Below are 22042 nucleotides of genomic sequence, written 5' to 3' on the forward strand. Positions count from 1 at the left end.
TGCTCCTTTTACTTTTTTTTTTTTTTTAAAAAAAAAGGTCCTCTTTTTTTGTTGTTCTTATTTCATTCCCCTTGTAGGACCGGCATGATGGAGTGCCCAGCCACAGTTCCAGGCTGTCCCAGCTGGGATCCGTCTCGCAGGGACCCTACTCCAGCGCTCCTCCGCTCTCTCACACCCCATCCTCGGATTTCCAGCCGCCTTATTTCCCACCCCCCTACCAGCCTCTTCCTTACCACCAAAGCCAGGACCCTTACTCCCATGTCAATGACCCCTACTCCCTAAACCCCTTGCATCAACCCCAGCAGCACCCCTGGGGACAGAGGCAGAGGCAAGAGGTGGGATCAGAAACGGGGTCACTGCTGCCACAGCCTCGGGCCGCCCTGCCCCAGCTCTCGGGACTGGACCCCAGGCGGGACTACCACTCTGTAAGGAGGCCAGACGTCCTCCTGCACTCAGCTCACCATGGCCTTGACTCCGGCATGGGGGACAGCCTTTCTCTGCATGGCATCGGACACCCAGGGATGGAGGAGGTCCAGGTAAGGCACCGCGTTTCTTTCTCCTGGGCAATGCAGACGCTGCCTTCCAGGTTGGAGCCCCCATCCCTCAGCAATATTCCGGGGGGGGTTACCATCCTTTTTCCGCCTTGGGATTCGAGTTGTGATACTCCCCCTCCCTCGCCTTTTCTCTTCTTTTCTTTTCTTTTTTCTTAAAGAGAAGTTATTTCATCGCTGTCACGCACAGGCTCAGCTTTGTAAACCCTCCCCTACATGGCAAGCCAGCAGAGTGCAGGGGGAAGGCAGACATACTGCTCTAAATATTCCACGTGTTTCAAAAGCTGGCAGAGTTTAAGCCTGGCTTTTCGAATTCCAGTTATTTCCCATGCAATCTCAGCTTCCCCCCTCCCCCCACCCCAAACCAATTTCCTGCAGTTCAGGGATTTTGATGAAACTGTCAAATTACTACATTTTTCAACCGGGAGGGAGGGAAAATATAAACAAAACCCAAACCAGAAGCAATAACCGGTGATCAGCCACTCCCCCCCCCCCCTTTTTTTTTAAGTATAATTGGTAGGGTAGCACTGATTTTAAATAGTTTTATTCCCCCTTTTGGGTAACAAAGGAGTTTCACCGGGCTCAAAGCACAGTATTTCCCAGCCTTCTCCCATCCCACGCGAAACTCATCATCACGTGTTATTTCCTAAAAACAGAAAGGCCCTTAACAGCTTCGGTGCTGGGGTGGTTTGTACCTTGTTGAAGCAGGGGATGGCCAACCGGTGGGGACCCCCGAGCCGGGGGCTGGAGCTTCCCGGGGCCAGGTCCTGCATCAGGCTTTACTAGTCGGGATTTGGGGGTTCCCCTCCATTCCTTTTTTTTTTTTCCCTCAAATCTATGTATCATATATATGTATATATAATTAGACTTGGGATAAATAAAGATCTGGACTACTGGATGAGATACGGACTTCAAAGTTACAGAAAGGGGGAAAGAAAGGAGGAGAGAGGAGGTTGAGAAGGAACAAAAAAATAGCGCTGAAAAAGAATCCTGCTGAACATTATAGGAATCAGCGGCGGAGAAGAGGGGGGGCCGTATTGCCTTGGCTTGAGGCTTGTCTTAGGGCTTCACTGGAAAATCGCCGAGCTTTGCTGGGGCGAGTTGCTTTAGAAATAGAAAGGATTTTCTGGTTGGATTTGCTCCTGCCTCCGAGCTCAGTGGCCGTCGGGTCGCTGGTTTCTGCGGGTTTCCAAGCTGCTTTTGAGACCTGGGGGCAGCCCCTGACCCCCACGGGCACGATGCTCAGGTCTCGTCTCGCATTCCTGGCTCAGACAAACTGGCTTGCAGGTCAAGGCGAGTTTTACCTCTGTGAATGCAGAAAGGGGATCGCTCTCTTTCTTTCTCTCTACAACCGATAGACGTTAAGTACTGTTTGTGCTTTGATATTTACACTTTCCCCGAAGAAAAGCCGGTAATTGTTTGCTCTTGTGAGAAAGAGAGAGACAGGAGAGGTGAAGGAAAGGGAAAGAGCTAAAAAAAAGAGAAGAAGAAGAAAGATATAAAAGGGAGAAAAGAGTGAAAAGAAAGAGAAAGGAGAAAACGGAGAGAAAGGGGGCGACTGGAGAAGGGAGAGAGAAGAAAGGGGGAGAGAGAAAGAGAGGGGGAGAGGGAGAAAGGGAGAGATAAAGAAAGAAGGAGGGAAAAGGAAAGAAGGAAGAGTCCTGCTCAGCTCAAATAAAGCAGCTCTCCCTCCCTTTTCCAATAAAACAGCCCTTCTGCGGGCAGGGCGCAGCACTCCCGGAAAGTGCGTCCCACCGACGGCTCCGAGCGCAGCGGCGCGTCCCGCCGCCACCCGCGGGCCGGGGCCGGGGCTGGGGCCGGGGCCGGGATGCGATTCGATGGATGGGGGTGGGATGGGATGGGGAGGGGATGGGCCGGGGCAGACGAGGCTGTGGGTCAGCAGGGCGGGAGTTCTTTTTTTGGGGTGCTGACGTCGCGGGAAATGGAAGAGGCCTTTTCTTTCTAAAAGTTTGGTCTCAGGCTGGGGGAGGAGGGGAAGAGGGAGAGGAGGGTATCCCAAGGAGAAACACGTGAAGGAGGAAGTGTCCAACTGCAAGTTAACACAGGCGGGAGGGAAAGCAGCCCAGTACTCGCTCCTACCGTTCAGCATTTTCTATTCTTGTCCCCCCATTAGTGACAGATGAAGTTGGGCAGTTTTCCACCCTGATTTTTAATATGGATTTATCCTAGATTCAAGGAATCCGTTCCAGCTACAGAGATTCCTGCTTAGGCAACATATACTTATTATCCACGAACACTAGAGAGACTTGCCAGGAAGGGTCCCAAATATTATTTTTTGTTCCTTTTTTGGTAGTCCAAAAAGTTGAGCCGATATCTAGGTACGTAGTTGGATAAAGATGTGTCTCTTTGCTTTAGCTTATGCATGTCTGATCAAATAAGTGCCGTGAGAATAGGTTGGCCTGACAAGGGAGAGTGAGACAGAGAAAGAGAGTGCGTGACAGAAAGAAACAGTAGTTATTTTATAAACACCAAATCCAGGCCATGTGTGAGCCATTGTCCAGGGGTAGAATTAAGTGATTGTAACACGATAGCGCTCTGTTATTGTAAACAGGACGTATTGTATTGCTATTGCTGCCCTTTTCGAGAGGAATTTTCAATCTGCCATTTACAGCCCTCAGACAGGGAGCAGAGAAGCCAAGACCTACTTATTGAAAACAAATTTGCATCATTTAATAGGGATTCTGAAAAACACCGTTGCCACCCCAGTTGTTTTTGTTTGTGTGTGGAGGGGTGTTTGGTTGTTTGGTTGTTTTTTTTTTTTTTCCCCCGGCTAGGCAAAAGTAGGGGTTTACTAGGAAAAGATAGGATAAAGAAAATAAACAGGGGGAAATCTAGATTCTTTAAAGGAAAACAAAAAGCTCAGTCTTCAGGCGTTTTCCTCAGATATAGCCCTAGCTGTCGAATAAGGTGTATATATATGGTATAAAGGAAGCTCCTTGCTATCAGATTATTGGAGGAGGGGAGGGAGGGGAATCTTCCTCTCCAGATTTTCTAAGTATATTTGGAGACTCATCACCTTTCCCCTCCCTGCTCACACACCTCCACTCCTCCTCCTCCTCCTCCTCCTCCTCCTCCTCCTCCTCCTCACTCACACTGCCGGCCCCTCTCCTATGTGCTAGCTACAGACACGGAAAGTTAAGTTGCACCAAAACACGCAAGTCTCTTATAAAGTAACCCCTGGTATCACTTTTAACTAAAGAAGTCTAGTAATTAAAAGTCTGAGTTGTTTTTCCACGTTTCCGCATGCAGTCCTAATTAAATCTTTACGATCCTCTCTGTGACTATTAACTGCCAGCATGCTGAGCGAATATCCTGTACAAAAACCCAGCAGGAGGGCGTAATTAGATAGAAAATCAGACAGGAGTCTTCTCATTAACTACAACAACTAACCCACGTTGCTGATGGAGCGAGCGGAGTGCACGCACACACATAAAGCGTGTGCACAACCATCGACTCCAGAGATAAGGTGAGATAAGGAGGGGTAAAAAAAAAAAAAAAAAGAAAAGGAAAGATGGCGTTTCATATTTACCTCCAATTCTGTGCCATCGAGGAGCACCACGATGCACTCCAGCAGGCTGCAGGATTTGCTCATCATCCCTCTTTGGGAGCTGCTCAGGGAAAGGAGGGAAGACTTTGTAATTTTATTTTGTGCCCTTTAGGTATGTAGCCTATTGATTACGAGAGAGAGACACAGCCATGCACAAACACACGACAGAAGGAACCCACCGTGTGTGTGTGTGTGTGTGCGCGCTCGTTTGAGCCGGGATTCAGGGAAAATGAAAGCAAAGGTCTCATAGAAAATATTGTTCCGTCACATTTTGGGGAGATGTAATTTTCTCCTAAACCGTATTCCATCTTGAACGTCTCTGCTGAGCAGAGAGAGAGCCGGAGATAAGGGCTGGATCCGGATGAGCTCAGCCTCTCGGTGTAGCAAAGATAAAGTTAAAATAATAGGGAAGAAAATAATTGCTTTGCTGTAAAGATGTTTTCCTTACCAGGGAAAAAAATGTGACAACTCCCCAAATATGCAATAACCTGGAAAAAAACCAAACCCTAGACGGTAATGAGAAAAATAAAATAATAAAACCAAGAAACCCACAGGTCCTCCCTTTCTCTGAAACCCAGAATTTACCCTAAAACGGAACCTGTCGTAATCCTGCAATAAATTGCTCTTATGACACCTCTTCTCTTTGGGAGACGATTTTGCTGTGCCGACCGCAGACTCAGCGGTAATTTTTGTTTGTTTGTTTGTTTTTGTGTATCCCACTTTCGTGTTGAGAAATGAAACCCAACATTTACTCTGTCCTCTGTGCCCGTCTTTGTTCTCCTCCCTGCTCAAGAAGTTAATGCCATAATAACAGGTGTGCTCCTAAGCGGGCTGGAAAGAAAGAAGAAAAAAAAAGGGCTTTGAAAATGAGATCGGGAGACTTTTTCTAAGCAATCAATTTAATAGTTCATACTTTTGATAATGGATACTCCTGCTCCCCCCCTCCCCGTCCCCACTGATTCAGGACATGGAAGCAACCTCGGGAGCTGTAAATCTCTTTCTGCTTGTACCCTATACGATGTGGGCGTTGCGCTGCACTCCGAATTGCTCAGGCTTTAATTAAAAGTCCATAATGTAAACTATTATATATAAAAAGTAAATGGCCCTTGAATTATTAAGATGTAGCAGGGTTACACAAACAAACAAAACCAAACCAAACCAAACCAAAAAAAAAAAAAAAAAGGAGGGAGGGGGAGGAAAGGGGAGGGAGAATTTAAGTTGTCCTTAATCGTGTTCATTTATGTCATGCCATAGATCTTGCAGATGTTGCCAAATTGCCAGATTTTCAAAGGAAGAAATATAAAGCTTTATCGAATGCAAAGAAGTCTATGTGATATCTATGTTTTATAAGATAACAAAACCAGTATTGCACCCCATATGCTTCACACCTCTTTTTTTATTAGAAGACTATATAATTTGTAAGAATTTCATTTCCTTGTCGATTTGGGGGAATAATAATAACAATAATAGTAGTAAAAAAAAATCCCTCCTCCCCTAGTGAATTAATATAAATGGAAATAACAGAAACTCCAGTTTGGAATGACATGATTTATGTACGCGATTCTTTAATATCCAGTCAATTTGAATAGTGATGTTTTTATATCCACAGTCAGTTGAAGATGCCAATAACAGCGGTATGAACTTATTGGACCAGTCTGTCATTAAAAAAGGTATGGATTATTCCAACAAGCTAGACAAACTTTTACTGTGTAGCAATATCTTCATGATATATTTTTACTTTGGGGCAATTAATTTATCCGGGAAGCAGGCATACATGGCAGCAAGATGAATAGTTGATTGGATCGGCAGATAGAGCGAAGGGAAAAGGAAAGAGATGTGAAAGGAAAAGTTGATATCCCCCCTCCCCCGTCCTTCAAAGGGTTTAATTACACAAATGCTCTCTCATGGAGCACCCCATGCCCAAATGCAGTTTCCACGCGCCCCCTCCTCTTCCTCCACCCCCCCCCAATAGTCCTCGATGGGGACCCCTTGGCTTTTAATGGGGGAAGGGGGTTGATTCCCTTTGGGGGCTTAAATGCATTTCCCAGGCGAATCAGACGTGAAGGGGAGAGAAAGAAATGCCTATGGAGAGGCAGCCCCGACTTCTTTCCCCCCTTCCTCCAAGAATCCCCCCTTCCCCATGCCCATTTTTTAAATCTTTCTACATATGCGCACATGATTTAGTGTAACTGCAGAATCACCCCATACTGTTAAAGGGAATGTGATATTAACAAATGTTTGCAGTCTCTTGTACAGCTGTAAGCAAAATAATTAACTAATTAAACTAATTAAATGTAATTACAATAACTCATTTTGGGCGTATTGCAGCTGCTTAATTTTTTTACATTTCTCTGACAGTCACTCGAAGATGCTTGGCGATTAGTGTTGTGTTATGCTGATAGACATTAAACAGATCACACACTGCAAATGTAGGAAAAGCTATCTTTAATTATCTAAGGAGTTTCTATTTCTAGATTCAATTTTAAGTACCAGAGATGAGGCTTAGAAATGCTGTCCCTAATGCTTACTATCAACAGCACTTATCTCCAGGACCTTATTATTTGTCAAATGCGCACAAATACTTTAATAGAGATGATCTTCTAGGATGTAAAGCAAAATAACAGGGAGAGTGTTTATTTAAAATGTGTTCAAGGCAGCATGAGGTCCTTCCGTGTATTTATTGTTTTTTAATTCAAATCCTCGTGTACAGTCTCTCTCTCTCACACACACACACACACGATCAAGCTCTAGTTATTTGAGGGAGGACAGATGAAAACTTGAAGACCATTTGGCAGCATCATTTATGACCACCGGTTGAAAAGCCGAAGGTGGTTTTGAGAAACAGAAAATTACTTACCTTACAAAAAAAAAAAAAAAAAGTTGTTTCTCCTGGTTTAGTTCAGCTTGAATGTTTAGCAGGTTTTGTGCTCTAGGTCTGTAACCTGATGGCTTCTCGTTGTATTTTTCTCTTTTTTTTTTCTCTCACTTTCCCTCCCCGCTCCTCCCCTCCCCACCCCCACTTGACACCTCATACACGATGTTTCCTCTTGGGTGTATTTGATTAATTGGTGCTTGATTTGTGGTCGAGAGATTCCTTTCTAATGTTGCTCCGTGCTCGCCTTTTGCTTTCGCAATCTGGTTTTTTTTCGCAGAACACTCTTCTCTTGGTCACCCAGTCCAAAATACTCTTTTTTACTCCCTTTTTCCCTCTGTCTGCGTCTCTCCCTCCTTCAGATGGCGAGGACAGCAGAGATATTTAATGTGCATGCTGGGTGCTACAGTTAGATAGCGAATAGCACTAAAATGGGAATGTTAATGGTTCTATGTATTAGGTACAGATTTACGTGTGCTTCTTGTGCATGGGCACTGCAACGGCCCCAGGTCGAGCAGCTGCCGCCTATAGAGACTCAGTCCATATAGGTGGGATTACACGTGTCTGTTTGCAGCCATAGGAAGAGACATTCCCAGTTTATCCACGATGAACAGGATACATATGCACTCTGGAAATTAGGTTACTAAACCCTATCCTGAGATTCGTCTGCAACTGTTTTAAAGTCACTGTAGCAGTATTTTCTTCCTTGGAAGTAATGCTGAGCTCTAAGAAACTTTCCAGCGTAAAGGAATATTGTGAGCTCAGTGTCTTTTTGCGCAGCAAGTTTCCTGGGTGCGGAGGAAGAGAAATGGGTAATAAATAGTAGGTCACGTTTGTGGCAGACAATATTTAATCAGGACGAGAGAAGGAGCAACACAGAGAGGGTTCAGTATCAATTTCGCTTTGTTCCCTGCAGTTTGTAGCTGTGAGGATGTACTTTGAAGTAAGAATAAGTTATTTAAACTCTGCAAGTCATTATTGCAGGCGGATGGCATAGATAGACAGATAGGTATTGACTGATTTTTGTGCAGTGGAGGACTCCCCGTGATACATATTTGCTAGACGAGGGTTGGAGGGGGTCTACTTCACCAAAACCTAGTTTAGTGCGTAAAATGCTTTAATTACATCACAGTGGGAAAAGCATGCTGTGGACTTGAAATCTAAACTTCATTATATCATCCAGACTGTAAGTGTCTGTTTCTTTGTGGTCTTTGAGGCCTGCAGAGGGAATTATCTATCTATGCAAAAGGATTGCCAAAAATATTAAGGAAATTATATAGGGATTCATACACGGCTATCGATTTATCTCGCGTATCGATCCCGCGCAATAGATTACATATACACAGTCTCTTGTTATGTTTGCTATCTGAGCTTACTTGACATTTCTGAAGTAATTTAGTTAAGAGGAAATGAGTTGTTCCCAGTAGAGAGAGCAAACGAGTGGAGTGAAGGTAGCCAGCGTGATAAATGGCTCTTTCATTTGGAGATCTCCAGAGCTCGTTTAAGGCTAATTTTCTGTATTAGCCCCCTTTGAGCTATTAATGCAATAGGCAGGGACCGTGGCCCCTCGTCTCTTAGCTGCCCCATTAGAGCGAGCATTAAGCTACCAAGCCTGAACTCTACTGTGGTGGTGGTGGTGGTGGCGGTGAAATAATGAAAGGTGCTTTTTAAACTCCCCTAATCTAAACTGGCAGAGGGTGGTTAATACGATTTGAAGGGGAATGGTCAATGAACAATCAATAAACTAATAATGGGAAGGATGCGGTACATTAACAGTCTAAAAATCCAACGAGACATTAAAAAATCATCGTTAACTCCTACTTCCATTAAGATTTGGGTGGTGGCAGTGGGAGGGAGGGAGCCAGATAAATCATCAAGATGATAATAATCACCGAGAGCATTAATACCAGATTTAACTCGGCTTTGAGAGCTTACCGGCTGCACGTTTTGAGGCCTTTCCCTCGATTTCTGCTGAAATGAAGGGAAGGTTTTCCGTGTGTCAGGAAGAAAAGATCGAGTCCCCTTGTCAGCTGCTCATCTGAAATTTGCTTGGCACCGTCTATGGCGAAAGAAGTTGTCCGCCTGCAAACTCTTGCGTGGCCCGAGTCCCAAGTTAATTTTTTGTGACTCTGGGGCACGGTCAGTGACCTTAAAATGATCCTGATGTATTTATTTACTTTCAGCTGTTTCTGACCATCGTCTGCACACATCTGATTTAGCACGAAAGGCCAGTTTAACCCTAACACTTTAATTAATCGTCGTGCAAACACGCTCTATTGTTCACGCTATTTTAAAGGAACACACGAAAGGAGGTGTCTTAACATTATTTTCAACTCCTAATAATACAGCATGAGATTCCTCCCCACCTCTTCTAGAAGTATCCGGATAAATTATTAACTGAAACCCACTTTGGCCCCAGCTTTTCAGGTGCTAGATCTGGGAATCGGAGATGTTGCCTCGCTGCCACTCAGTCTCGTGCTTTTTCCTGGATTACCCATTGAACCTTACGCTCCCCTTTTAATTGAATGCAAAACAATTTCGGGGGAATGAATTTCACTTTGAAATTTAGTCCCGGCTTTCAGGGGAAAGGGACTGCGGTGGAGGAGAGAGGGGCGGGGGGAAGAGGAGGAGACGAGAGGGACAGGAGGGAAGGGGACACGAATACACACTTTCTGTATTTGTTCATTAAAATTAAAATAAGAACCGGGTCTTTTACTGGCCATGGGTAAGACGCTGACCCCGGACTTTCTAGGTTTGGCTACCAAGTCGGGCCAAATCACCAGTTACAAGAAAGTCCTGTTGTTATAACGGACAAAGAACTTTTTACTCCTTTCGGGCCCAGTAGGCAGATAAAAAAAAGATTGGGAAGCAGTTCGATAGTTGATTAGTAATAAGTTTGTCCATGACGTTTGTTAGCAAGCAATATAAGGAACATCTCTGCTGATTGATTGTTTGATTGACTGATCGACTATCATATCATTCAGCAGGGTTATTGCAACGATATCCATAGCTTTGAGCCTTGTTATTCAGCTATTTCCAGGACATAATTCTATTTATTTGTTTATTTTTAGTGTTGCTAAAATGCCCTTTTATTTCCATTTTCTCTTGTACGCCTGCTTTTCTGCGCATTTTCAAGCGTTTGTGGAGAGCAACCCAACAGAGAACCACCACCACAAAAAAAAAAACCCACCAAAAAACCCCTAAGACTTAATGTATGCACAGAAAATTGTAAACATGTAAAGAACTGAAAGCTTCACGCTGAGTTTCGCCATGCTCCATTTCCCCACCATTTCCTGCTGTCGTTTTAAAGCGATCTCACTCATCTAGAGATCCCGTTTGCAGGAACAGTATGCTTATAATTACTAACAAATCAAGCGGCTACTGTTGCTCTCCCGGTTTATTGATAAGCTGAAGAGAAATGGAAGGGGGAGAAATGACAAAGAGGCTGGAAGGAACCACAGGAGGAGAAAGAAAGAGAGAAAGAAAGAAAGAAACGGAGGAAGGAGAGAGAGAGAGAGAAGGCAGAGATTTTGGAAGGGGGAATTATGTATTTGTGAGTGCTCACATTCACACAGCAAATAGAGTTTGGGAGTGAAAGAAAATCGAACAGTTTCTGCTGGGGATAACAAAACCTAAATGGGATAAAGTTAAAGCAGAAGTGGTGGGGACGCTGCATATATACGTGTGTGTTATCCTGCATTATTTCAGCAGTTATGGCAATCCCTAACCAACTGGGAAAGTTGACATCGACTAAAAATATACTCTGCATTACAGTTTACACGCACGCAGGGATTTGGCATATGCAGCTGCACACACGGACGTGTATCTCTCTTCACACGTTATATTATCTCTGGTAATGTCTGGGCTATATCTGAAAAGCTATAGCCATGATAAACATATAGATATGATATAGATAGAGATAATTCATTCCACGGCAAACACTTTTTTGAGGCAGCATTAGGTAATTTACAGAAGATATAGAGCCTAGATAGAATACATCTCTCTGAAGCTATGAAATTGCAATAGATATGCTTACACCGCCTGGTAAGCTTCTAAAATGGGTTTAGAGTTACTAGACTCCAACTGATGGGGATGTTCATACGGTCATTTTCGGGGAGGCAGTGGTAGGAAGAAAAGCTGAGGAGCTCTCAGCATAGCAGGGAAGGGAGCCAGCCTGCTTCCCAAAAGCAATTTGCAAGGAAAAAAAAAATACTGAGCACGTGAAAATCCATATTTCAAAGGTTAACTAATGTAATGAGTGCTCCAAAAGGCCAAAGCGAGTGTGGTGAGGTACATTTAAGCGTTGCACGGGTCCCTCTCTCTTTAGTGAGTTTGGACTAAGATCAGATGTTCGTGGAATTGCTGCCTCTTGTTTAATTTCTCAGTTCACTGGACAGTGACCTGATAAACTGGTCACTAAATATAGCCACTGTAAAGGTGTACTCGAACCACTGAGCCCGTGTGTTTGTCCGAAGAAAAAATGCCAGTCATGAAAATCTGTCTGGTGGCACTGCTTTAATCTCTCTTTTTTCTTTTCTTTTTTTTTTTTTTTAAAACTTTTTCTTGATGCTTCGTTCGAATGACGTTGCAGAACATCGTGCATGAAATAAGTGATATATCTCTGCATAATGGGGGAGGGAAGAGAGATATATTTTTTTTCTGCCTGCCAGTACTACCTCTGATACCCCAAACGATTCTTCTCCTATAGAATCAATGGCAAAAAAAAGGTCCTATTAATAGCAACGAAAGCAGGAGCGGGCCTCTAACTCTTTTATAACTGTTTCTGTGCCGTTCTCAAACTATTTGAAACCGCCTTTATGAGCTGCATAAAGTGCCTAACTAAAATAATAGAGAAATAGGAATCCATTTCACTTTCTGATTCCCTGAAGTAAAGCCACTCAAAATAATTTGTTTATACTGGAGACTATATACAAGGCATACGAAGCAATATGTATATCTAAAATCGACATGCCTTTTGGTTTTTAGCTGTTATAGAGCTTTTATTGTGGGGGTCTGGTCTGGCAGTAGGAAATGATCTGTAATAAAAACAGTGAAACACGGTTGTGTCTATTCCATACACTGAGGTTATAAAATTGGCAATTGCCCAGTAGTTAGCACTTGGTAATATATTAGGATACCCGATCTTATTGTTTAGCAGCTCCAGACGACTTAAATATCCCCTCAACCCTAATGGTTTGATTCTCCAGATATGTTGCAAATAAACAGGGTTTTTATGACTTAACTGACATGTATTATAACTACCTAAATAGCTGGCATATGTGCATAATAGAACCCTATTATTTGCCGAATTGGTTTTGCAATTGATTGAGTGGAAATGGGAGACTGTGAAGTAGTATCTGCTCGTCGAGGGTGTGTAATCAATTAGTATTCTCCTCTGAAACATGCCCGCTGGACTGCCAGGATTCTACCACCAGCACCCCCCCCGCCCCCAATTTCGGAGTATATTTTCTATAAGGAAACGCGTGTTGCCGCGATTCCGAGAGGAAGCAGCAGTAGCAGCTGTCAGCTCTTATTAACTCCTGCATAAAACATACCTTAAGTACGGTTTGTTATCAATTACTTGCAGAAATGAAACAACTGGGAAAATGCAGCGAGGCTCCCTATAAATTAAAGTGATTGGTTGATTGATTAGAGCACCTGCTGTAAATCATAACACTTACAATTATGAGGGAGCTATTTAAGTTCATTTGTAAACAAAATTCATGTCACGGGGGAATTGCTCTCATTTTTAGTTTAGCCATTTTTTTTTGTTTATTTCGGAGTGTGTCTGGTTGCTATTATAGGAATTTGTGCCTTATAGTCCCCTTGGTTACTCTTAAAATAACCTCACTAGTTTCTCAGAGAAAAGAAATATTCCCTTTTATCGTGGACAGAATGACATGTTTTTATTTTGTGTAGTTTCGCTTTATTGTTCTGTTTTGGTTTTTTTCCCCCATAACTTCCTTTAAATACATGTTACTGTAACGAGATCAGCTTTATTTAGGAGCGGGAGAGTTCCCACTACTTCACGGACAGCACAATATGATCAAGGTAGCGAATGCCATGGCTAGACCAGATTTTTTTTTTTTTTCCTGGTGTTCATTTTTCTGAAGGAAAAGACTCATTTTATTTCATAAACCAGACTTAATAAAAACACAAAGCAATAACAGAGCTGTCTTCTGGTTGCTGTATCCTCCAGCCTTGATACTTATTTAAGACAGCAACTCTCTTCGTGTAGTGAATTTATTCCTGGCTCAGCTTAGCAGTAATGGAAACATTAGCAAAAAAAGTAAATTTTTCCTTTTTTTTTCCCCTCCAGAAAGGCGCTGTCCGTTGTACAAAAGGCATCGGGGGGCTCTGGGTGAGACACAGGCTCAAACCCGAAAGTTGCCAGGTGCTTGCCAATATGTATTTTATTTCCCAATTGATCAAACCCTGCATAGAGGCTGTACTGCACCACCCTTCTCTCCATCCATCATTCATGGAGCAATTTCCTAGAGGTTGGGGGAGCAGCACCCTTTAGGTTGCTGGAGGTAGCCAGAGATTCCAAATTCCCTTTCATTTTGCTGTTCTGTGCATGTCAGAGAGACTGTGGTTATCCTGTACTCCTTCGTGGCATGATGGTTTCTCTCTCCCCTCTTCCCCTTTTCTTTCTCCAGTTCCGGTTCCTCCAAAATCTGTTACTTCTTTGATGATGAATAAAGATGGCTTCCTGGGTGGAATTTCAGTCAATACCGGAGAGGTGTTTTGCTCTGTACCTGGCCGCTTGTCTTTGCTTAGTTCAACTTCAAAGTATAAAGTAACTGTGGGAGAAGTTCAAAGACGCCTTTCTCCTCCAGAGTGTCTGAATGCATCCCTCCTAGGAGGAGTACTTAGAAGGTAAGAGGCTGGGGCGAGTGTGTGAACATGCCCATGTGTGGGCATCCATGCATGCACCAGTAATACTTGGTCAACTGTAAAGATGATTGCAAATATTCAGGGTAAGGTGGAAATATGCTGTATTCGGGCATTGAGGTGAACATGTGGAGACCAGAGAAAGATTTGGCCTTGTACGTTTTCTATCAAAGCATCCCAAAATGAAGGAACCGAGACAAGAAGTTTTTTCACTCTTGTACCTGCACACACGTTCTATCTTTTCTCCTTCTCCTCACGCTTCTCTCTAAGCAAAAGGACGAAATAAAATGCCGTGATGGGCGTGTTGCAGTTAGGTGCTGCAGGATGAACCTGATGTATTTCAGGACCTGATGTATCTCTAGGGATTTCCTAGATAAATCCATGAGGTTTCCTCTATATGGCGATAACGATAAGGCAATTAACATGGTGTGACACAAGACATTGTCGAAATGGCAGGGGATTAATAGGCAACCTGTAAGGTAGGTAAGTACCCGACTAAAGAAAAGCCATCAACAGATAGCTTTGAAAGTCAGAAGCTTAGCGCTTCATCTAGAGAAGGTTGCTAGAGGAATTGCTCACAGTTGGTCTTGAGGCCTTTGTCATTTAACTTGTGTGCAAATCACCCACTACTGTTCTGGTGGATTTTGCTGAGGACCTCAAAATAGCCGGCATTATTGGTACTGAGGAAAAGGAGGAGCGAGGGATAACCTGGAGGCCTGGTTGCCACTCCAGCACATCAAGTGGGAGATTGTGCATTTAGGCACAAGCAACAAGAATTTAAGCTCCGAGGTCGTCAGCTGGAAAGACTAACAGGAGAAAGGGCTTTATCTTCTTGACAGTGACTGAAGGACTGTGAATTGTCCGTATGACTTGTCTGGAAGAAAGGTGAGCTAGGGCTCTATCTCTGGTCAGAACAGGGAAGAAATCATGACATGGTATAAGGTACCAGTTCACTCAAGCCAATGGAGAGCTGAGAGGGGATAAGGCTTCATTTTCTACACGTGAGGTATACGTCGGACTGGAAAATAAAGCACAACTTCGAGACAGAAACAAATGCGATTAATTTGGTCCTGAAAAAAATTCAGATCACGTTTAAAAGTTGCTAATCTTAGAGGAGGAAATATCTTGCCAACATCCGTAGCAGCAATTGGGCAACAGTGACTCTAAGGTTTTTTAAAATTGTTTGCTCTGTTGTTTGTTGTTGTTTTTTTGGTTTTGTGGGTTTGGTTTTTTTCCCTGCAAAAAAAATCTGTGATGACGTCAGGGGCTCCAGCTCCGTGTCTGGAGAGGAGGGGGAAAGTCCTGCTACATGCAGTCAGTCACCCAAATATACACGTGAGAATTAAGGTCTCCTAAAATAGATGCTGTTCCACGTGAATGTCTGTAATCAATGTTTAGCTGTGATCCTTGCCAGTGAGAGCAGCAGAGATTTTTACTTACAGATGCTAACCTGCCTGCTCACTCCGTACAGCTACAAATGGAGCAGGGAGAACATCTGAGAGATGCACTGTAGAAAATATAATTATCAAGGTAAAGAAACATCATTACGGAACTTCAGTGGATTTCTGGAGGTGGCCCAAGCCGTAACCATTGGCTGCTGCTGACTTCAGTTCCTATCTTGAATCTAAATTTTAGACAAGCTTTTGGTTCAGAGCAGATGAAATACAGAAAGCTGCTCGCTTGCAATTCTGCCATCTAGCCCTATTTACTTTGATATAAAATAGTGGGAAGCCAGTCTGGCTTGTCTGTCGTTTCTGGTCTCCTTTCACTAAGCGTGACTGCTAATTCTTAAACAAATTTTAAGTAAGAACGAAGAGAGAGATTCGGGACAGGCTCTGATCTTAGGTGCCAAAACTCTCCCTGATTACGCAGGTGGCAAGAATTCATCCCTGGGGCTTTACATATGTATAGGCGTCCGAACAATAGCTCTGTATTTCCCACCTATAGCTCCATCATCCTTTTATTGTCCTTATCAGTAACCTCCGACAGATATTCAAATCTTCCTTCAGGCAATCGGTTCCCTCTGTATAACGCACCCTGCCTTCAGGTGAGCTCTTCCTCTCAGCATCGCCTTCCCGCCCAAGAACACACTCACGAAATGATTTAATAAATATTTTCCTCCTTTTCTATCTATCCACAGGCACACATTCTCCCTTCGAGCCTTTCAGATTTCACACCTTCCCCCCCCCTCCCCCCCTCCTTCTTCTTCCCTTTCTGGCCCTTTTCTGGAATAAACGAGGATTTAATTCTCCTCTACCCTTCTGCCCATCTCCTCACTCCATCCTAATAGGAGTTAGTGCCATAGAGTAGGAACCCATTTGCTCTCTGGATCAGAACACTGTCCATTAATTATTGCTGTCTGGCTTTATTGGATTTCCCCGGATAAAATAGGGAGAAAAGTGGGTTCATCCCCACTCCTACCCCTGGGAGAAATTAAGGAAACCTCAGCAAACCCGAGCAGAAACCAACACACCCGAAGTCCTTAACGTCGAATGAAAACCCTCCCAGGCTCCACTGACTGCACAGACTAAACGTTTCTTCCAGGAACACTGCGGGGTTAATCACGATGTTAATTTCTTTGCAATTCTAGAGCCAAATCGAAAAACGGGGGGAGATCTTTGCGAGAAAGGCTAGAAAAAATCGGTTTGAATTTACCAGCCGGCAGGCGTAAGGCCGCAAATGTCACTTTACTCACCTCCCTGGTGGAAGGTAAGCCGAGGGTTGCAGCTCCCTTCACACCCCTGCCTGCTCTGAACTCCTGTCTGACATTTTACGAACCATAAAAAAACCCCAAACCCCCACCATCTTTCGGGATCAGGTGGGAAAAACCTTGCAGAGGTGAAATTCAGGGCGGGTTAGCATGAACAGCGGCACGGTTAGGGATCCCATCCCCAAAAATGAAGTCGCTGGCTGGAAGGTCAGTGATTCTTCTTGGTGGTAAGAATGAGGTTGTGTGTGTGTGTGTGTGTGTGTGTGTGTACATGTGTGTGTGATTCTGCAGGGCAATCCCATTCCTCATTGCTATTAATTTCCAGCCTGTGCTCTCCTACTCCACGTCTCCTCCATCCTCTCGCTAATTTGCTCCTCCCGAGCTTGTTTATGGCCACTACAGGACGCTCAACGAGGAAAAATAATACTTTTTTTTTTTTTTTAAAGAAATCAGAGCAATTGAAGAGTCACAGAGCGCGGTTTACCTTAAGGTGGCTAGAACTGAACAAAGGCACAAGCTATTCCTGAGGAAGGAGAGAGGGAAGGGCAGACTGAAGTTTTACCTCATTTCAAGTCAACTAATGTCATTTTGGTGTTCGGCGTGTTTCTTTGATTTATCGTTACTGTACTGAAAAGTAAAATTTAGAGCCACTAATATGTTTAGGATATGTGCGTGTTTACACTAAGAGAAGTTGGACCTTCTCCAAAAAACATAACCGGAATAGTATGGATGCAATTATGAATTATATGTATCTGCCTTACACATACACACCGAGAGGCGTATAAATAATCCACTTATCTCTTCTGCATATAAGCGTGCATAAACATTTGTGCTAGATATTAACTTTTCAACTCTTTTGATTGAGTTATGTGAGCGATAAGACCTTACCGCATGCAGAGCTGAAGGCAGGCTCCCAAAACAAAGGGGGCTGATAGAAAGTTGCTCCTCCTGGTACCCGCATATAGGTTATGCCCAGTGCGCAAGGCTCCGCGTAGGTTACGGATATAGGGTCGCGCTATAGGGGACGTGAAGCATTTGGGGGGGTCACAACTGCCCTTTAACACCGGGGTTAGTGCAGCTTGGGTGGGTGAAAAGCGGTGTACCCCACTCACAGCAAAATCAACCCTTCCCCAAAGCTGGTTTGAGGTTCAGAAGCCGGTGCGGTTGCAGAGCGATGCTAAAATCTGTGTCAAGTGTGTAGTAAGGTGAACGTTACCCTCCTCTCCCCTGATTTCTTTACAAATCAACAGTTTACCTTGAGAGAACTCCTTCCTTTTAAAAAGAAGCTCTACCTGCTGGAGATTCATCTGCTTTTCTGCCACCAGCAGAAAAGCTCCGGCCAGAATTACCAGAGCCGTGCCCCGGGGGGGGGACCCTGCCCGGCACAGGGTGACGGCGGCGGGGGGGGGCACCCCCCCCCCAGGGTCCTCAGGGTGTCCTCGCTTTCATTAAGCGGTTTGGTGATTAGCGAGAAGCCTTGGAAAGCAGAAGATGACGTTGGAAAGCAACTCCTGATCGTTAAAAATAATGTGGTCCTGGAGTTATTAGATATATCTGTTCTGCGTGTTGGAAATCTTCCCCCTGGTCCCTCAGGCGGTGCTTTAAAGGGTTTAATGCTTTATTCTATAGGGGCTGAGCTATAATCTGGTAGAATCCCCCTAGAGTCTGAGGGTTTTTTTCTCCCTCCTCTTTTCCTCCTTTCTGCAGCTACTGTCTTCTTCTTGTGGCATGAAGTACATCAGTAGGAGTTGGATGACACGAACCTCTGGAGGCAAGAAACCTGAAACCAGACAGGCAGGAAAAGTGACAATTAGAGTTAGAATAATTATTATTTTTCACAGAAAAGGTTGCCATTGGTTGCTACCTTTCCACCGGGCGGAGAGGAGTTCCTGTTGCATGATGGTCAGCTAAGAATGCAGATTAATAATTTCCATCGGATGAAATGCAGTTATCTCCATCATTTTACAGATGTGGTAATAACTGTGATCGTGATGGAAGTGCTCTGTGTGTGTGTATAAACAAGCGCGTATATGATGTCCCACAAAGAATTGACATTAATATTAAGACTATGTCCACATCTGTAAAATTTTGGACAAGGATCTGGTGTATTGAAACAGGAGTGGTTTCTCTGCTCTTAAGAGAAGTTTGAGTCCTTTTGTCTTACGGGATTGAACTAGTAATTTCCCCTTCCTTTTTTTCTGGCCCAGTTAATTCGAAAATATATATGTGTGTGTGTGTACGCATGTGTGTATGTATGTATATGTGTGCGTGCTTTTCCCACAGTTCTGCACAACCAGCTGCAGGGGTAGGTACCATCACAAGCGCCTTGTAGCAAAGACAAATCTCATCAGCTGAAAAATCGGTCCCATCAACTTACTTCTGCCCCCCAAAACAAGGCTTGTGGAGGGAAACCATATACCTGGAGCCTGTCCCTAAGGTACAAGGGATGTTATAAGGTTTCTAAACCCGGCCTGAAAGAGCTGGTCTCTCGCAGAGGGGGGGCAGCAGCCTCGGGAGGTGGGAACCAGCCCGGGGCCGGCGGTACCCGGGGGTGTTAATGTCCCCTCTCCTCCCCTCCAGGTGAGGCCGTTCATTTAGCTCGGGATTTTGGGTACATCTGCGAAACGGAGTTCCCAGCCAAAGCTGTTTCTGAGTACCTGAACAGACAGCACACGGACCCCAGCGACCTCCACTCCAGGAAAAACATGCTGCTTGCTACAAAGTGAGTGCCAAGTTGACCCCCCCCCCAGCCTCCCTTCTATCCTTCCCCTCCTGAAACCCTTCCTCTGAGCTCGTTTTGAAAGCAGGCGGAGTTGCCAGACCCCAAATTCTAGCGGTCCCGCGGGGAGGAAGGATGCTCGAGTCGCCCTATGGCCAAGGCAGACCCTATAGCTTCTGCATCCTTCTGCAGGGGGGGTTCTGCCAACACCCTCTGTCCCTATAGAGGATGTAGGCAACTGTCCCCTAGCTACTGTACATCGTCTCCAAGCCCCCCCCCAGTTAAAAAATCTTTATGAAAAGCGACCAAAAATCCGTGTTTTGCTTCAACAGCGTCTGTCTGTCCCTCCTGCTGCTCACACACACCTGTTTGTCTGCTACCAAATTGCAATGTCTTTTCCATAATGTTATTAAAAAAAAAAAGAAAGAAAAAAGAAAAAAACCCCACCACTATGTACTGCTAATGCTCCTTGGTTTGGTCCCCCCAGCCCATCTCTCTCCCTTGGGATTTTCTGGGTGGATTTGCTGTATGTGATGATTTACACTTGGCTGTGCCTCCCAGGCTACTAACTGGGTGCTTCATAGGTTGCTCAGGTCCTCGGCAGTGGGTGCTGTGTGTCTGCACACGTCTCCATCTATCCGGCAAAAAAAGGAAAAAAAAAAAAGAAAAAAAAAAGGAAAAAAAAAAAAGAAAAAAATTAACAGCCCAAACAGCTCTCATTTATTTCATGCTCTGGGATGTGGCTTGCCTCCGATGACAGTGTAATTTAAAGAAATATATGGAGGGTTGAAAAATCATTTGCTCAAATTTGTCCAGATGTTTTTTAGACGTGATTGGAATTTGATTGCCCTTTTCCGCAGGGTCAGAAGATATTAATGTCCCAGAACTTTAATTGCTCGCAGACCCTGCTTTGCTCTTTGAAGATGTAAAATGTTGGACTCATTACTGTTTGTTCTCCAAATTCAAAGTTTCCTCTCTTGCACTTTCTTAATGGATAATACACATAGAAGTAGACCTTTATCTTTCCCCACCCTCTGAAACCTTTAACCCACCGGGAATTTCACAGAATTTCAGAGGATGAGAGCTGAATGCCTTTTTTAAGGATTTCTTTTTTTCTTTCTTTTTTTATTTTTTTTCTTTTTCTTTCTTTTATTTTTTTTAATTCTGGCCTTTTTTTCTCCAGTCCCTGGGTAGGCATCTGTCTCAAAGAAATTATTCCTTTGGGAACCCCACCAACCCCCAGGGTTTCTACATTGCCTGGGCACCTGTTGACTTGAAGGCCTTGTGGACCAGAGCAATGCAAAAAAAAAGTGTGCGTGGGGGAATTCCTTAGAAAAATCAAATCTGATTTTTCAAAGGTGCGGGCAAAAAAACAAGAGCCAGATGTCAACTCTGATGTGTTAATTGGGGTGCCACCCCCCAAAATAAAGTAGGAAGTGTTCACTTTGCTCCTCATGTGATGAAGAAACCTGCATGGAGTTTGAAATTCCTGATCTTTCTTGACAAGGTGGCCCAACCTGAGCAGTCTCAGAGGAGGCTCCATTTTGGCCCTTCCCCGTGCCACCCAGTAGCAATCAGTGCGTGGTTGTGCTTTCCCCCAGGAACAGCACTGGTGAGAGCTGCTTTGAGCCAAGGTCAGGCCTCCGGGAAGATGGGTGGTTGACAAAGCCATGGCACATCTCCGTTTCAGCCCGGTTATTTCTAGAGCCACCAAGCAGGGTTGGGTTTTCACAGGGCTTTGGAATCATAGAATCATTTAGGTTAGAAAAGACCTTTAAGATCATTGAGTCCAATTGTAAACCTCACACTGCCAAGTCCACCACTAAACCATGGCCCTGAGCACCATCTAAATGTCTTTTAAATACCCCCAGGGATGGTGACTCCACCACTTCCCTGGGCAGCCTGTTCCAACACTCAACAACCCTTTCAGTGAAGAAATTTTTCCTAATACCCAATCTAACCCTCCCCAGAAGCATCCTTGTGGCTGCAGGAGAGATTTCTATCTCCAGACCTGGTGTTATCCTGCAACTGCAAAAACTTCTCTCCTGAAGAACATCATCCTGAGCAGGGAGCTGCCGGCTCGCCGTGGCCGGTCCCCAAGCACTGCTGGGGGAAAGGAAGGTGGCAAAAATGTCCCATCCTGGGGCCTGGGATCACCTTTGTCCTGAACCTGTCCCTTCCTTCAACCTTGGTTGTCTCGGAGAAGTGTGGGATGAGGCTAACCACTGCTTTTCTCTCTCTCTTCCTCTCTTTGGCTTTCTCTCTTCCATGCAGGCAACTTTGTAAAGAATTTACAGATCTCTTGGCCCAGGACAGGACACCCATTGGAAACAGCCGGCCCACCCCTATTTTGGAACCGGGCATTCAGAGCTGCTTGACTCACTTCAGCCTCATCACTCACGGCTTTGGGGCCCCCGCTATCTGCGCTGCCCTCACGGCCCTTCAAAACTACCTGACTGAAGCTCTCAAAGGCATGGACAAGATGTTCTTGAACAACAACACTGCTAACAGGCACACATCTGGCGAAGGACCAGGTAGTAAAACTGGAGACAAGGAAGAGAAACACAGAAAATGAGAGAGAGAGAGAGGAAAAAAAAATAAAAAGAAAGAAAGGAAGGAAAAGAAAAAAGTTAAATAAATAAAAGGAGAAAAGAAAGAGAGAGAGATAATCTTTTAAAACAAAACCGTCTTAATTTTAGCTTTAAAAATATTGGATTGGGCTTTGGAA

General features: G+C 44.3%; 1 protein-coding gene across 3 annotated transcripts in view; it reads left to right on the top strand.

Moving 5' to 3' along the window:
• TFAP2B (transcription factor AP-2 beta (activating enhancer binding protein 2 beta)) overlaps nucleotides 1-21912 on the top strand; it is a 29235-nt gene extending 7323 nt beyond the window's left edge. For 2 of the 3 annotated variants that reach the window (XM_010583111.1, XM_010583113.1), the window contains exons 2-8: nucleotides 78-536; nucleotides 5729-5789; nucleotides 11719-11747; nucleotides 13665-13870; nucleotides 16476-16594; nucleotides 19176-19317; nucleotides 21589-21912. In XM_010583111.1, coding sequence (XP_010581413.1) covers nucleotides 78-536; nucleotides 5729-5789; nucleotides 11719-11747; nucleotides 13665-13870; nucleotides 16476-16594; nucleotides 19176-19317; nucleotides 21589-21889 — 1317 coding nt within the window. In that variant the 3' untranslated portion in view covers nucleotides 21890-21912. Of the gene's footprint in view, nucleotides 1-77; nucleotides 537-5728; nucleotides 5790-11718; nucleotides 11748-13650; nucleotides 13871-16475; nucleotides 16595-19175; nucleotides 19318-21588 lie in introns of all 3 variants that reach the window. The other variant, XM_010583110.1, reaches the window with a different exon arrangement.
• The last annotated feature ends 130 nt before the right edge of the window (nucleotides 21913-22042 follow it).

The sequence above is a fragment of the Haliaeetus leucocephalus genome, unplaced genomic scaffold (assembly GCF_000737465.1).
Source record: "Haliaeetus leucocephalus isolate CR32 unplaced genomic scaffold, Haliaeetus_leucocephalus-4.0 Scaffold871, whole genome shotgun sequence".
Lineage (NCBI taxonomy): Eukaryota > Metazoa > Chordata > Aves > Accipitriformes > Accipitridae > Haliaeetus > Haliaeetus leucocephalus.